Raw genomic sequence first — 17,040 nt, forward strand, 5'->3', positions numbered from 1 at the left:
TCAGCTTCCAGCCAGACTTGAGCTTGGACCTGTGGGTCTCAGAGCCGAGTCCAGGCAGCCTGCAGCCTCTGCTTTCTCGCCCTCCTGGACAATTTCAACTCGGGCCCTGAACCCACGTGCCCTCTTAGCTGTTGGCTGGACCCACACCTTCAAGGAAGGTTAGAGGTGATGTTTGCACATGAGCACGGCCTCTGGAGGGTTGAGTCCTCCCCTTTGTGGTAAGCTCAGCGGTCCAGGGTTGATCAGGGAAGAGACAGGACCAGGAGGGGCAGTAACAAGCTTTCCTGGGTGGCGCTGGGACAGGTTTGCTAGGGTGGAAAATTTCTCCCAGCAAGAGGCCTTCCAGATACAGTGATGTGGGACCACCACCCAGAAAGGGAGAGGCGGAGTTCGACAGGGGGCTCATGTGTCGAGGTGGCATCGCTCAGAATCACGATGGAGAGCCTCTGGGTCACAAAACTCCCCCTTCGGGGTCTTTTATGAACTCGGGTTTGTCTCATCTATGCCTAGTAGATGTTGGGTGCAGTTTCTGGGGTATGTAAAGTAGATGAACTCTAATTGGCTAAAAAGATGTTTATCTGGACTGTATTTCAAGCAGTTGGATAAGTGAGAAGTTGAGTTTGGTGCTGGGTGTTTTGGGGGCTAATAGTCCTACCTGCTGTAAAGAAGGAAACAACATGGGGGTCACTTTAGGCTCATAACGTGGGGGCCGTCCCCAGCCTCCATCTCCCTCCTTAGGTGGTTTATTGAAGAATTTCTTTCCACCTTACGTACCGAAGGTCCCAAGAGTTCTGGTACACATGCTTTTCCCAATCGCGTTAGTTATCCAGTAATGCGTTAGTGCCCAGGTGATGCTCAGGCCTCGTACACATGGTGCCCTGGGGAAGCTGCCTGCCCGTCGGCCCTTGCTTTTATCACTTAGCCAGCATCCTGCCTCCAGTCCCTGTGAATCCTCACTGACTGCTGTCCCCGGCGTGGTCCTTCTAAACTACTATCCTGATTCTGCCACTGCCTGTCTTGGAAACCTTCACTCAGCTTCCAGTTAACAGCATCCCTTCTCTCTGGGGGTAACCAAATATATCCACAGCAAAGCCCCCACCACCTAGGAGACAGATTATGATGGGTGATTTCTTTTTCCAGATCACTGCAGGTATGCCTCCTTCAAGCATTAAGTTTTGTTTTGTTTTTTTAAATATGATTGCTTTAGGTGCAAGTCTTCATCAAATATATTGTCATCTTAAATACAAGTTACTGTGAATACATTGTTTGCTTATATATATATATATATATATATATTTTTTTTTTTTTTTTTTTTAACTGTACACGGGCCTCTCACCGTTGTGGCCTCTCCCGTTGCGGAGCACAGGCCCCGGATGCGCAGGCTCAGCGGCCATGGCCTCACGGGCCCAGCCGCTCCGCGGCACGTGGGATCTTCCTGGACCAGGGCATGAACCCGCGTCCCCTGCCTCGGCAGGCGGACTCTCAACCACTGCGCCACCAGGGAAGCCCTGCTTGCTTTTATTTTTTAAATAGCTTTATTGAGATGTAATTCCCATGCCCCGCAATCCACCCATTTATCTGATTTTCCTCTTCTACCTCCAAGACCTAGCCCAATGTCGGCAATAGAGTAGGTATCAATAGGCAGTTGGTGGTGGATTGAACTGAAACTACACCTAAGGTCACCTCTTTTGATAACTCAGGATCTCCTGCCAGGAAGCAGTGTTGCCACCTGCACCCGGTGACAGGAGCAGAACCGGTTGCCCTGACGCCAAATGGTCCCAGACCGCTGATTTTTAAAATTCTCACGTCTGTTTTTCGTAGTTCTGTCTGTCCTGCCTTCTTGCCGGCCGTCATCACTTGCTGCCGTCACCGTGCCGGCCTCCAGCTACTCCAGAACACGGGGGAGCGGAGGCTGCAGGCTGTTAGAACTTTGCGTAAAACAAGAACGCGATGCTCTTGACTCTTAGGGGATGCGATGCCCTCCCATCGCCTGGCCCTCGCTAGCAGGATAACAATCCTTTATTTCCTCGTGGCTGATCAGAGTTTATACATGTCCTCTACACAGTGGCTTAGCAAACAGGGAAAATGGAGGCTGGGGAGGTGAGGGAACTTGCTCAAGGTCACGCGGTGGGCTCAGGGTCACACAGTGGGCTCATGGCTGACTTGAGACCAGAACTCTAGCCTGGGGTCTAGACCAGGCCCTTCCTGTGGTACTTTACCCATCAGCTTTTGCAGAAAGTGACTCTCCTGTCCTCTCTTTCTCTCTCAGGGGTCCTTGGTGAATGTTGTCATGGTTATTTAAGGAACCTCGCCTAGAAGTCCCAACGCACAGTTCCCCATTGACGGGAAGGCTTGGACTCCAAGATGATTATAAAGGAATATCGGATTCCTCTGCCAATGACCGTGGAGGAGTACCGCATTGCCCAGCTGTACATGATACAGGTGGGTGGTGAGGCCGTGCACAGCCGCTCTCAGCACCGGCGTGGAGGGTGGGGTGGCGCCGTGGCCTTCGCAGCAGTATCTGCCCAGTAGGCTTCTGGCCAGTGTCTGAATTGCACTGGAGCTCTGGCTCCTTTTCTGCACACGAAGCCAGGCACACGCAACGCGCCGTGGATGTTTGTGGCATTGGATTGTCTCGCCCGCACTGTAGTCACAGCACTGACAAGACTAACGCTTTTTGTATCTAACACCCGTCCTCTTACTGATCCAGATATTATCCTTGTGTTTAGTCATCTTGGGCTGTAAAACGAAATGCTACAGACTGGGTGGCTTAAACAACAGACGTTTATTTCTCACAGTTCTAGAGGCTGGGGAGTCCAAGATCAAGGTGCTGACAGATTTGGTGTCCGGTAAGGGCCCTCTTCCTGGCTTACAGACGGCCCCCTGCTTGCTGTGTCTTCACGTGGCATAAGGAGCCAGGGAGCTCTCTGGGGCCTCCTTTATAAGGGCACTAATTCTATTATGAGGGCTCCACCTTCATGACCTAATCACCTCCCAAAGGCCTGACCTCCTAGCATCATCCCATTGGAGGTTGGGGCGTCGACATATGAATTTGGGGGAATGAGGGACACAAACGTTCAGTCCATGACAATCCATTTGACAGACAGGAAGGTGCAAGGCCCAGAGAAGTTAAGTGACTTGTCCAAGAGCACACAGCCTGCCTCCCGGCTCCAGGTACGCACTTTCCTCCTGCCTTAGGCTAAGTGGCTGATTTACAGAGTCACAAATGACTTTGAGGATGACCGGGGCCTGTGACCAACCAGAGATGATCACCCCACCCCAGATGTTGCTGGCCTCCCTACTCAGTGCCTGACTAACCTGGAACCCAGGATAGGGAGAGCCAGGATCGGGTCCTCATGGCCCAGACGTGACCACAGCTCCTGCTCGTTGGGGTGCTGGCTGCGGTCCTGCCCCACGGGGGTCTCCGTCCCAGCCTCTTGCTCATCCTCGCTGCCCCAGCCCTTTGCCTGGCCTGGCAGCTTTCCTCCCAGTTGGGGGTCTGATTATGAACCTGCTCCCGGCCTGGCTCTGGCTTTCCTGGGTACACGGAGGCCTCGGTGCAGCCCCTGGCCGCGCAAGCGTTACACGGGGCCGTCAGGGCAGGGAGAGCCCGGCAGGGCCTGCACCCTCATCCTGAGTCTGACCCGACCCTCAGCGTGGGAAGCTTGGCTGGGAAGAGAACAGAAGGCCAGCTCAGCCTCTCCGGGGGGCTGTTTGCTCCACGCTGCTTCAGAAGCGCCACTCAATTCCCTCTTGAACCACTTACCCAGTAATTATTCCTCGAGAGTGGGGAGAGGTGAGACTGGCATCAGCCCCCCAGCGCCGGGCACTCTGGGAATCTCTCAGCCTGTTCAAGGACCAGCTGATCTGCCAAAGGCACTGTTTGTCCTGTGGCTTCCTCATTCCTCCCCGAGCCAGGGGAGCCCTGGACCCTAACCCTGGACCACAGCAGATGGCCCTCAGCTCTGCTTGGGGGCTGGGAGCGTCAAGATCCCAGGAGGCTGACTTTCAGCTTCCAGTTTATCCCAGGCTTTTTCAAGTATGTAAACACCTCTGACTCAGGGCTCCTCAGACACCTGCCGTCTGCACCCCCTGTATTAAGGTGCTTTTTTCAACATCTATGCCTCCAATTAATGTGAAACCTTCCCAGCCTCCTAGGTGATGCCTCCTACAGCCCCACTGACACGGCGTGCCTCTCGAGGCCAGCCTCCTCTGCTCCCGCTCTGGCATTTGTCTCACCCGCCTCTGGCTCCACGGTTCCGGGGGGGCTCCATCCACCGTGGGGGTGATGGACAAGCCCATTATCTCCACTGTGTGACAGTTTCGTGGGGGTGAAAGTACATCACAGCTCACCGGCTGTACCTTTACAAACAGATGGTTTATTGTATGTCAATCCTACTCGGTAATGCTCTTTGAAAACTAAGTTAAATTCCCCAGACTTTTCTGTGCCCGGCCTGGGAAAGGGCTGGGCTACAGAGACGAATACAAAGTGCTTCTGCGCTCCAGGATTGCCTGCGGGGAGACGGATGTGTGTGCAGCCCACTGAGTAGAGGCCAGAGCAGTGGGGCTCGGAGGCTGGGAGCCCAGTGTTCACTTGGGCTTGGGGCCAGTGCTCCAGGAGGGCCCTCATTCCAAGCTGGGCCTTACGAGATGGATGGTCCGTCAAGGAAGGCAGCTCCGTTTTTCTGGAAAGAAGAGCAAGACCTTAGTTCATTACCCACTGATCCTGCTTACCAACTGGGGTGGCAGCTAGGAAGAGTCCGGCCTTCCGAACAAGCCACCTCCTCCCTGAGGTTGTGAACAAGATGGGCTCACGTCTCAAACTGCCTCATACCTGCCTGACCAGCACTCAATATACATGTTGTTCAAGGTTAAAGAAAAGAAAGGAAGGAAAGAAAGAAAAAAAAGAAAAATTGGTCTGGCTGGGAGAGAGCCTTCCATCCTAGGAGGTGCCCAGCAAACGGGGGGAGCGGTCAGAAGCGCCTTAGCCAGGACCCTGGACAGCTCTGAGAGCTGCCTGATTGGCCGGGGTTTCTTGGACTTTGAATCCTTCACCCCCCACCCCCTTCATCCGGTGCTTTTTCTGCACCAGGCCCCTGGCGGCTCAGGCTCCTCCCTTGCAGACCCCAGGCCCCAGGGATGGGGGAGGGGAGGAGAGGAGGGGGGAGGGGCCTTCACCCAGCCTGTGCGGGCAGGGTAGGGTAGGTCAAGCCCGTGGTCTCCGGGGAGTGGTTGGCAGGGATGGGCTGTGGCTTCTGATGTGAGCAGGACACTCCCCTTCTCCTCTTCTCCCCTCCCCCATCCCTGGGGCCTGGGGTCTGTGCAGCCCCAGTGAGGCCAGGTGGGAGGCACCCTCCCCCGCCCCTGCTCCCTCTCTGGCCTTCCCCGTGCCTTCTCTGCCCTCGGATCCCTGGCAGGCCGCACCTCAGCCCTCAGAGACTCCGTGTGCCCTGACCCCTCTGACCTGCACGTCCTCTTCTCACTGAGCCACCCAGCACCCCAGGTGTTTCATTCCCTGGGGCTGCCGTAACAGAGCACCACCAACTGGATGGCTTAACACAACAGAAATTTATTCTCTCAAAGTTGTGGAGGACAGAAGTCCAAAATTAAGGTGTTAGCGGGCCGTACTCCCTCTGAAGGCTCTGGGGCGCTGGGGGGAATCCTCCCTTGACTCTCCCAGCTTCCGGTGGTGGCCGGCAATCCTTGGCGTTCCTTGGTTTAAAACTGTTTCACTCCAGTCTCTGCCTGTGTTGTCACATGGCTGCCTGCCCTCTGTGTGTGTCTGTGTCTCTGTTTTCTCTTCTTATAATGATCTCTTCTCATTGGATTTAGGGCCCAGCCTAAGTTGTCTAATCCATCTAAGTTAAGATGACCTCATCTTAACTAATTATCAATACATCTGCAAAGACCCTATTTCCAGATAAGGTCACAGTTTGAGATTCTCAGGAGATATGGATTGGGTGGGGGAGGCCTTTAACCCACTACACTAGGGCTTGGGCAGACAGGTAGCCCCATCCCCACTTATAGTTTTAGAAACTGAGACCAGACACAAGAAGCAACTTGTCCAGGATGAGAGAAAGTTGGCCACAGGGTTAGGACCACAGTCTCTGTACTTGCTCAATAACTGCTTATCAGCACCTACCTTGTCCCGAGGTGTTTTCCTTGAGGCGCTCACTGCTTCGGGCGAGCGGGCCCTGGAATCCAACAGGTCTGAGTTCGTCCTGGCTCTGCTGTTTGGTAACTGGGTAACCTTGGACGGGTCACTCGGCCTCTCTGAGCCTCCACCTTCCCATCTGTACCTTGGGGGTGATAGTAGTCCTGCAGTCTTCTCAAGGGCTCATTGCAGCAACTATATGAGAAAGCGCATGCCAAGCGCTTAGCACAACTGCTAATAAACGAAGCTACTGTAAGAGGCGGGATCTTGGAAAGCATCTGAGAAATGGTCGCTGTTTTCATTACAGAATCTGGGCCACATTCCAGGAGCTCCTTTAAAGAGTGAGGAATGGCATGTCCCTGCTCTGACTCCATCCGTGGCTTCAACCAGGGTCTGCTGTTTTTCTGAAGGGGACTCAGTGTCTCTGGCCATGGAGATAGATCACGTCTTTGTGCCTTAGAGAGGGTTCGTGCCCCGAGGTCGAGGCAGTGGTGTGGGGAGTGCCTGTGTACGTGTGGGAGGACTCAGGTGTGTGCACGTGTGAGTATATGTGCACCTGCTGTTCGGGAAGCTGACCGAAGATGGCCTTGGTGATGCTGTCATGTCACCATGGAAACAGATGCTGGGCTTAAAGTCACCAGCACCTTGACCACGAGGTTTTGTGCAGAAGCAGAAACCTGAGCTTCTGGACCCTGGGAAGGACGTTCGTGGCAGAAAGACACTTGGAGGTGACCCAGGCATCACGTCTCCCGGGCAGTGTCTCCGAGGCCCCTTCTCACTCGTGTTTGATCTCTCTGAAATCTTAGTTGAGTACAAGAGGCAAGGTTGGTTTTTGTTTGTTTGTTTGTTTTGTTTTATGCCAGATTTATTGAGCTGTAAGTCCCACACCACACAGTTCACACATTTAAAGTGTATAGTTTAGTGAATTTTAGCACTTTCACAGAGTTGTGAAACCATCACAATTCTAGAGCATTTTCATCATCCCATAAAGAAGTCGCTCTCCATCTTCCCCCAACCCCCAGGCCACCAATAATCTACTTTCTGACTCTCTGGATTTGCCTATTCTGTACATTTTATATAAATGGGATCGTATAGTATATGGCCTTTTGTGTCTGGTTTCTTTCACTCGGCATGTTTTCCAGGTTCATCTATGTGGTAGCATGTGTCAGTACTTCATTCCTTTTTACAGCCAAATCATGTTGCATTGTATGGATATAATTCGTTTATTTTCTCCCTTTCTGTGGATTGTCCTTTCACTCTCTTGATAGTGTCCCTTGATGCACAACAGTTTTTGTTTTCATTTTGATGAAGTCCAACTTAGCTATTTTTTCTTTGGTTGCTTGTGCTTTGGGTATCATATTTGAGAAACCATTGTCAAATCCAAGGTCATGAAGATTTGCCCCTATGTTTTCTTCTAAGAGTTCTGTACTTTTAGTTCTTACAATTAGGGCTTTGATCCATTTTGAGTTAATCTTGATATGTGGCATGAGATAGTAGTGCAGATTCATTCTTTTGCACTTGGGTATCCAATTGTCCCAGCAGCATTTGTTGAAAAGACTCTTCTCTCCTGCATTGAATGGTTTTGGCCCCCTTGTTGAAAATCAATATGTATAGCGTATAGATCTGTGGGTTTATTTCTAAACTCTCACCTCCGTTCCATAGATCTGTCCTATGCCCATACTATACTGTTTTGATTACTATAGTTTTTTGTTTTTTTTTTTAAAGAGCTACTACCACCCGCAACAGGTGGATGAATCTTTTTCGCCTGCGTTTGTCCTTTGTTGCTGCGCGCGGACTTTCTCTAGTTGTGGCAAGTGGGGGCTACTGTTCATTGCGGTGCAAGGGCTTCTCATTGTGGTGGCTTCTCTTGTTGTGGAGCATAGGCTCTAGGCGTGCAGGCTTCATTAGTTGTGGCACACAGGCTCAGTGGTTGTGGCGCATGGGCTTAGTTGTTCCGCCGCATGTGGGATCTTCCCAGACCAGGGCTTGAACCCATATCCCCTGCATTGGCAGGCTGATTCTTAACCACTGTGCCACTAGGGAAGTCCCTACTGTAGTTGTGGGGTTTTTTTTAATTTATTTTTGGCTGCATTGGGTCTTCGTTGCTGCATGCGGACTTTTCTCTAGTTGCGGTGAGCGGGGGCTACTCTTTGCTGTGGTGCACGGGCCCTAGAGCTCGTGGGCTTCAGTAGTTGTGGCAGGTGGGCTTAGTAGTTGCGGCGCACGGGCTTAGTTGCTCCGTGGCATGTGGGATCTTCCCGGACCAGGGATCAAACTCATGTCCCCTGCATTGGCAGGCAGATTCTTAACCACTGTGTGACCAGGGAAGTCCCCCTACTATAGTTTCATAGCAAGTTCTGATATTCGAAAATGTGAGCATTCCAGCTTCCTTTTTGTTTTCAAAATTGTTTCGGCTGTTTGAGAGCCCTAGGAGTTCCATATGAATTTTAGGATCAGTTTTTCCCTTTCTACCAAAACTGCCATTGGATTTCGACAGGGATCACATTGGACCTGCAGCTTGCTTTGGGGAGTATTGACATCTTAACAAGTATTAAACCTTCCAGTGCGTGAACACAGATGTCTTTCCGTTTATTAGGTCTTCTTTCATTTCTTTCAGCAATGTTTTATAGTTTCCTTTGTACAAGTCTTGTACCTCCTTGGTTAAATTTCTTCCCAGGTATTTTATTCTTTTGGATGCTCTTGTAAATGGCAATGATTTCTTTATTTCCTTTCTGCCGTATTTGCTTTTGTGGGTTGATTTTGTATTCTGAAGCTCTGTTGAATATATGTATTAGGTCTGACAGATGTGGGGGGCATTCTTTAGGTTTTTCTGTATATGGGTGTGTCATCAACAAATTGAGATAGTTTTCCTTCTTCCTTTCCTATTCGAATGCCTCTTACTATTTCTTTTTCTTGCCTAATTTCTCTGGCTAGAACCTCCAGTACAATGTTGGCTAGAGGTGAGAAAGCAGGCATCCTCATCTTGTTCCTGACCTTGGGAACACTTTCAGTCCCGGCGCACTCAGGAGTCAGAGCGGAGGAGTTTGCACGTGCAGTGCTGGGCTCCGACAGGGAACCGTGGCCCCTTCAGTCTCCTGCATGAGTGCTGGGGCCGGCGGGGGGCGGTGTCCTGCAGCGACACAGGAGGAGCCAGCCTGGTTGGCCAAAACCCCACCCCCCATTCAGCACCCTCGGCCAGTCTCCTAAGCCCCTCCCCCTCTGCAGAGTGCTCTGGACCCACACATCGCTAATGCTTTTGTCCCCACAGAAGAAGAGCCGTAACGAGACGTTCGGTGAAGGCAGTGGCGTGGAGATCCTGGAGAACCGGCCATACACGGACGGCCCTGGTGGCTCCGGGCAGTACACACACAAGGTGTACCATGTGGGCATGCACATCCCCAGCTGGTTCCGCTCCATCCTGCCCAAGGCGGCCCTGCGGGTGGTGGAGGAGTCCTGGAACGCCTACCCCTACACCCGAACCAGGTGAGCTTGCCCTCAGCCCCTGTGCTGTCTGCTGGGGAAGCAACCCTGCAGCATAGATGCTGGTGCTGGCCCCCCAGACGGGCTCAATCCCCACACCCCAGGGAGCCCTGGCTTCTGGGGAGCTGAGCCTCCGTTCTGAGTGGTACCCTGAAGGTCCCCCAGGTTCCCCCTCAGAGAACAGGCAGGAGAGGGAAGGGTCTACCCCTAGGTGCCTTCTAGCCTGCCAGTGGGGGAGACCAGGAAGGCCTGAGTCCAGCGAGGGCCATCTGAGACTCCTTTGCCATCTGGCAAGGCTCAGGGAATACAGACTCACGTTAACGTTCACCTGGGAATGCAGGACCGTCCACCAGCTGGGAAGAAACACAAACTGAGGGTAGACCAGATGGCCCAGAGATTCCCTCCAACCCTGAGACCCTCAGCGACTATGATGATGTTTTATAACAAACCATGCTGAGCAGGGCTTTCTTTGGATCCCTCTGGTAGGGGGGCTCTTCACTCTGCGCCCCCACCCAATAGAGCTGAGCACTGCTTCGTTAGAAGAGATCGGGGGCCGCTCCCAGCTGGCCGCCCACTTGCTGGGCAGGTGGAGTCCCCATGCATCTCCTGGGGCTTCCTTCCCCAGGTCGTTGAGGGCCTGGAGCTTGCTGGAGGATCCGTCCAAGTCATGCCTCTTCCCAGCAGCACTTTCCTCCTTGAGCTCATCTCCAGTCAAGAGAGAGGGGCTGTTTCCCTGCTGCCACACCTGGTTTCTTAGGGGACAGGGGACAGGGTGGCATGTCACACAGATTCAGCCGACTCAGCAGCGTGCCACCTTCTCTGTGCCTGAGTCCACACCACGCTTCACACACGTGGACACAGGGCTGCCGGCAGCTTCCGGAACAACTCCCTCTTCCCCCTAAACCCATCCCTCCCCCCAACCTGGACTTGGCTCTTCTTGGGACGAGGTGAAGGTCCAGGAGCTGGACAGGACAGACGCGTCTCGGCCACCACTCCAGCCCTCGTCCTCCACCCAGCCACCCACGCCTACACCACTAAGCTCGAGTCCTGATGGATACTCTCCTTCCCCCGCAGGTTCACTTGCCCTTTTGTGGAGAAATTCTCCATTGACATCGAAACCTTTTATAAAACTGATGCTGGAGAAAACCCCAATGTGTTCAGCCTGTCTCCTGTGGAAAAGAACCAGCTGACGATCGGTAACCGTCTACCCTGACGCTCCCAACTCCGGGAAGGGCAGGAGCCCTGCAGGGCTGAGTTCCCGGTTTCCCCGCCCGTGGGCCCCTTGATTCTGCCCCTGATCTTCAGGCCTGGCAGGCTGCAGACCAGCTCCTGTCCTGGGCGGGGAGGTTAGAGTCCGAGCAAGCCTGGTCGGAGGTGTGGGGGCAGGAAGGATGGGTCTCCTCGGCCCCATTTCCCTGATGTGCCCACTAAGGCTACGTGCGTTTCCCACTCAAGCCCCTTCCCTTCATCCCTTCAAAGTGTCCCCATCCCCAGAAATGCATGCGTGTGCTTGGGGGCCACATCAGGCTGACAGCCATGCGTGAGTGCAGCAGGCCGGATGGGGCCTGTGTCCCCTTGACGGTGGGCGGCCTCTGCTCTACTCCCCTCTAGCTGACTATGCCGTGTGGGAAACAGGCCCCATTTGTTAAATCTTCTCTTTCAAGCGAGGCCAGAAATCAGGGTTTTCATGTGAAATCTTCCAATTCCTAAATGTTGACAACTAATTAAAAATCTTTGTAAATATGCCACCCAAACAAGACACATCTGTGGACCAGCCGCACCTCAACAGGCCCCAAGCCCGTAGGAACAAGCCATTGTGGTTCCCAGACGGGTGCACGGCTGGTGTTGGAGGGGTGTTGATGAACTCCCAGGCGGCCTCAGAGGCCTGGAGGGCAGTCCCCTGAGACTCCTCCCTCCTGCCGGAGTTTTTAGGCCCCAGGGGGTTTTGGGAGATACCTTAGCTTCCTAGGGCTACCAGAACGAAGTACCACAGACTAAGGGACTTAAGACAACAGATACTTTTTGTCTCACAGTTTTGAGGTCAGACGTCAAGGTCAGGGTGTCAGCAGGGTTGGCTCCTTCTGGGGTCCCTGAGGGAGAATCGGTTTGGGCCTCTCCCCTAGCGTCTGGGGGCTGCTGGCAATCTTTGGCGTTTCCTTGGCTTGTAGACTCATCACCTCAGTCTCTCCCTTCATCTGTACATGGTGTTCTCTCTGCGTGCATGTCCGTATTCGAATTTCTCTTTTTTTTTAATTGAAGTATAGTTGATTTACAATGCTGTGTTAGTTTCAGGTGTATTTATTTTTTAATTGAGCCAAATTTCTCCTTTTTATAAGCACTCTAGTTATATTCGATTAGGTGCACCCTAATGACCTCACTTTAATTAGATGACTTCTTTAAAGACCCTGTCTCCAAATAAGGTCACATTCTGAGGCCCTGGGGACCAGAACTCCAATGAATGAGTTTAGGAGGGGACACATTCTACCCATAACAGGAAGGAAGGGCCCAGCATGACGCAGGCCCTCTGGCAGCTCTTGTCCGGCCAGCTGCAGGCTCCCCCCGAAGGCCTCCTGCCATGGTTCCTAAGTCCCAGCCCCCCCCTTAGCGGCCTTTGCCTGCCTGAGCGGGCTGGGCACGTGGTCTCCTCCAGGAAGGATGTGCATCCCTCCCCACATCCTGCTGCCCTCGGGCCGCTTCTGACCAGTCACTAGTTTCGGCGGGGCCAACGCCTGCGTCTGTAAACCACAGCCCAGACTCAGTGCCAGCAAGCCAGGGAGACGAGACAGTCGGGGCCCGGTCGGGGCAGAGCCCCCCCAAGTGCCGTCGTCCCCACACATCTGAAAGAAGGAGTCTCTGAGCCACAGAGCCTGTCCTGAGGTCTGCCACTGGCACGCGAGCCCGTCTACCACATGCACACCTCGGGGAGCCAGCCCAGCAGGATGGCTTTGACTTGGGGGAGGAGCCGTGTGACAAGAGGTGGTCCTTCCCAGAGTCACTGTCCCGCCCCTCACCCAGGTCCCACCAGCCCCCAGTGCTGTTTCCCCAGCGCCCAGCCCCATGGCATCTGCTGCCCACTCTCAGGCACATCCTGGACCCTCTCAGGCCCGACGCCTCCCGCTGGGCCCATCAGACGTGGCTTCCGGACTCTTCCCTGCTGATCTGTCTGGGAGGGGCTTCCCAGCAGGCCAGCCGCCTTAAAGCTCATCTGTAGGGCCACTTCCCCTCAGGGTGCCGGCCGGGCACAAAGCCTGGTGAGAGATGGCGGATGTGTCCAGCTGCATCCCCATCACCTCTGCCCACGTGGACACCCTGGTGGTTCCCCAAACTCCCCCACCTCCTGGTTCAGTGTCACATTCTGGGACGTTCTTGGCCTCACAGTTCTGCTCCTGTAGCTGAAACGCCAGCTTTTCTGGGAAGCTTTACTCTTTTCCTCGCCCCCGCCACATCCCACATCCTCCATCCTCATCTCGCCCACGCTTCTCCAGCTCATCACCTTATTTATCCGCTTTGGCAAGTGTGCCCAAAACAGGGGGGTTGCTGAAATGATTTGAAAAGGCAACAAGGAGAGCCACAGGTCCTGAGGGTGGGGGAGCTCGGGGTCAGGGTGGACCAGAACGATGTCCTCACCCCCACGTCGGGCCCCGTGGCACATCGAGGCCTGGGGCCCCACGAGGATTTGGGGGTGGCAGGGACATGGCGAGGAGACTGGATGGGGAGGGGTGGGGTGGAGGTTGGGGCAGACGTTGTCACTCACGGGGTCTCCCCGTAGATTTCATCGACATCGTCAAGGACCCCGTGCCCCCCAACGAGTATAAGACGGAAGAGGACCCCAAGCTGTTCTACTCGACCAAGACCCAGCGGGGGCCCCTGTCTGAGAACTGGATCGAGGAGTACAAGCAGCAGGTCTTCCCCATAATGTGCGCCTACAAGCTCTGCAAGGTGGAGTTCCGCTACTGGGGCATGCAGTCCAAGATCGAGCGGTTCATCCACGACACGGGTGAGCGCGCCCGGCCTCTCCGTCTGTGTGCCCCTGTCTGCCCGCCCTCTCTCTCTGCATCTGCCTGTCTTACTCTGGACAGGCGACCCCCAAGGCCCACATGCAGCCACCCACCTGGTTTCCCTTGACCGTATAAACACTTGCCGAGCGCCTACAGACGACAGGCAGTGTACGCCTGCCCCAGACACTGCAGACCGGATGGTATTTGTAACACGTGATATCCACCCGCCGTGGGGGGAGCAGCCCCAGGGGACTGCCCCCCTGCTGCTCACAGCACCTCTCGGCACCCCAAGGCCAGACCCCAGGCCCTGCCCCGGCACTGCCGCCCGCTTTGGGCTGGAAGTCCCAAGGGAGAGCGTCTCGGACATCCTCCTGTCCTACACCCACGCCCGCCCGGCCCAGAGCAGGTGCCCAGGGAATGGGACAGCAGATGCCCAGGGGTTCTAGAAGGAGCTAGTGCCGACCCGGGCTCCTCCCTGCCCCCCAGTCAGGGCAGAGGTCAGTGCCCAGGGCCTGGTTTTAGCCCCAAGACTCATGATCCAGGAGTGGCACCCAGGCAGACACCTGCTCACTCCAAGAGCAAGGGTGACTGTGTAGCCATGAGCAGAGTCACAGCACTGATGGTGTGCTTCACAGGTGTCACATCAGCTCTCCATGGCCCTGCAGGGTGGCCACTGTCACCCCCTCCAACCCCCATTTGCAGTGGAGGAAGCCCAGGGCCAGCCCTGGGTCTGAACCCAGATCTGCCGTCCCAGCCGTCCTCGTCTGTGCATCACATCTCATCAGACGGTCTGTCCAGTGTGGGTGCTGGCTGACCCTGAGGGTGGCATGCCTGAGGCCACGGCCCGGGGCTTGGAGGCACCCTCCTAGGAGCAGGGGTGAGAGGGAGTTTCTCCCAGGCAGGCTTTTGGGAATGAAGGGATATAGAAAGGACGGCTGGGGAGGCCGAGTGGCCTGAGCAAAGCTGCAAGTGGGAATCGGGAGGTGAGCCCAGAGGAAGGGTCGCCAGAGACCAGCCTGGGAACGAGGAAGGGCCGGACCACCTGGGAAGCCGCTCAGCTTTCTCTAGGAAAGCAGGAGGAAGACTCAGTGATGACCCTTCCGGGTTTGCCCCCCTGGAGAAACTCAAATGCACGTTCCGGAATGTTCAGAGCAGCAGGATTATAAAAGCAAAACGGACAAACAATGAAAGTGAGCCAAAGGCCCGCTGGCAGGAGAAAGAATAAATAAAATGTGGTATTTCACACAAATAAATACCATACGGTATTTCACACAAATAAATACCATACGGCAGCATACCGGCAACTCACCCAAGAAGGGGAAGTGGCAGAAAAATCCATGCAGCATGACACATACATGTAAATGTCAACAACATGTAGGCCAGCCCAACATACTGTATAGAAAAACACGGAAAGAAAAGCAAGTGACAAACACAAAATTCAGGATGGACCCTTTCAGGGCGGGAGGAAGATGCGTCTGGGAGGGCGACCGTGGGCTCCGTGTTACTGGTCACGTCTACTCCCTCGATGGGTGGTGGCGGGGGGGGGGGGGGCGGGGGCAGGGCGGGGGGACATGCTTTATTTCTTCTTAATGGTTTTTAAGCAGCCTATTGAGGCCTGATTTTGCATCTGTTATAAGAGAAGTTTGAGTTCCGTAAGCCTGAGTGTGTTTGCAGAGTAGTGCACACAGTTCTAGAACATTCCATGCCCCCAGAGTCTTTCGCAATCACCCCCACTCTCATCCCCACCCAAGGCGGCCCGCATCTGCTTCCTGTCCCTGTGGTTCTTCTGTTCTTTATACCTTAAAAGTATCTTATTTTCCATCTTATTTTCTATATATGATATATTCCTATATATCGTACTTTATTGTATTTTATATCTTATTTTATATCGTATGTGTATATATTCTGTTTAAAAAAGAAAGGACCAACGTGCTTCGAACTTGAGGTTGACTTTCCCGTGGGAAATTCGACAAGAGAAGTGTCCTTGACTCTGAGATAGGAAACACTCAGGAAGTCCTTCTCCAGCTCCCCACAAGGCAGGAATTCCCCCCCGCCCCCCCCCCCGCAAAACTCAGCATGGCTTCTGAGCAGACACAGTACCTTGGGAAGCCCCAGTACCCCAGTTACAGAGCCACTGTGAGCTTGTGAAGCCATCTGTGAGCCGGACCCCTCATTTACACATGGGGAAACGGGCACGAGGGCAGTGGTTTGCTGGAAGCCACGCAGTGGGTGAGGGGCAGAGCCTGTCCTGCACCGCGGGGCACCTCCCAGCCTAGGAGTCCCCGGGGGCTCTAACACGGCTCTGTCTCTCTCTCCCTCCCCTGCAGGCCTGCGGAAGGTGATGGTGAGGGCCCACCGGCAGGCCTGGTGCTGGCAGGACGAGTGGTACGGGCTGAACATGGAAAACATCCGGGAGCTGGAGAAGGAGGCGCAGCTCATGCTGTCCCGCAAGATGGCCCAGTTCAGTGAGGACGACGAGGGGGCCGCGGAGCTGGCCAAGGACGAGGCCCCCCAGGCCCAGGCCCCCAGGGAGCCCCCACAGCCCAGCAGCAGCGGTGGGGAGCCCCTGGCGGGCAGGGGTCTGAAGAAGCAGTGGTCCACGTCCTCCAAGTCGTCCCGGTCGTCCAAGCGGGGAGGTGAGCGCACTCTGTCCCCGCGGGTGTCCCTGCCCTCTGCTCGTCCACCCCGGCGACTGCCCCTGCCAGGGCAGCCCCGTGCCTCTGCCGGGGACTCCGAACTCTGAAGGTGGACTCTTGCTTTCGGACCTGCGGGCCACACCTGTGGGACTCAGAACTAGTCACCTCCTTGTAGCCTCCTCCTCGGAGTGAAGCCCAGGGCGTTGCCCCAACCCTGGCAGGTTCCCCCAGACTCACCCACCCAGACTCACCCACACAGCCCAGCTGAGACAGGCAGGCTGGCCACGTGGGATCCCCACTCCCAACCCCTCCTGGGACCCAGCCGGCTGCAGCTCTGAGCCAGGGTTCCAAGGCAGGGTGGGGGGGTCTGGGTGCGCTGCACCCAGCACACCCAGGAGAGGCTTCTGCGCCTGAGGGAGCAGCCAGGCCAAAGGACCCTGAAAGGCTTCAGATACTCAGAAAGGCCTTTCTCTGGAACTCACTTGAAAGTGCGGTGGTTATTGGGGAAACTCGGTGTATTTTGTCTAAAACACCAGGAGTCCCACCCACTCCCGCAAATCCACCTTTTCCCACACCAGGCTTGTGCTGTGCTGAAGGGACCCATGGAGACACACGCATCGATACCTTTAATCTCACTTCCCACCCCTGCCGGGCATCCCTGTCTGTCAGCCCCGCCGTGGCAGAGTTGAAGGGGCTCGCTCCTGGAAATTCCCTGGCGGTCCACTGCCAGGGCCCGGGTTCGGCCCCTGGTCGGGGAACTAAGATCCCGCAT

At 54.9% G+C, this 17,040-nt stretch overlaps 1 protein-coding gene across 1 annotated transcript in view; it reads left to right on the plus strand.

Moving 5' to 3' along the window:
• Window positions 1-17,040, plus strand: part of PITPNM2 (phosphatidylinositol transfer protein membrane associated 2) — a 144,247-nt gene that overhangs the window by 107,956 nt on the left and 19,251 nt on the right. The window contains exons 2-6 of the mRNA XM_060027946.1: window positions 2,270-2,442; window positions 9,423-9,637; window positions 10,709-10,830; window positions 13,404-13,631; window positions 15,960-16,268. Of these exons, the coding sequence (XP_059883929.1) occupies window positions 2,365-2,442; window positions 9,423-9,637; window positions 10,709-10,830; window positions 13,404-13,631; window positions 15,960-16,268 (952 nt within the window). The 5' untranslated portion in view covers window positions 2,270-2,364. The remainder of the gene's footprint in view (window positions 1-2,269; window positions 2,443-9,422; window positions 9,638-10,708; window positions 10,831-13,403; window positions 13,632-15,959; window positions 16,269-17,040) is intronic.

This window comes from Delphinus delphis, chromosome 13 (genome assembly GCF_949987515.2).
Source record: "Delphinus delphis chromosome 13, mDelDel1.2, whole genome shotgun sequence".
Taxonomy (NCBI): domain Eukaryota; kingdom Metazoa; phylum Chordata; class Mammalia; order Artiodactyla; family Delphinidae; genus Delphinus; species Delphinus delphis.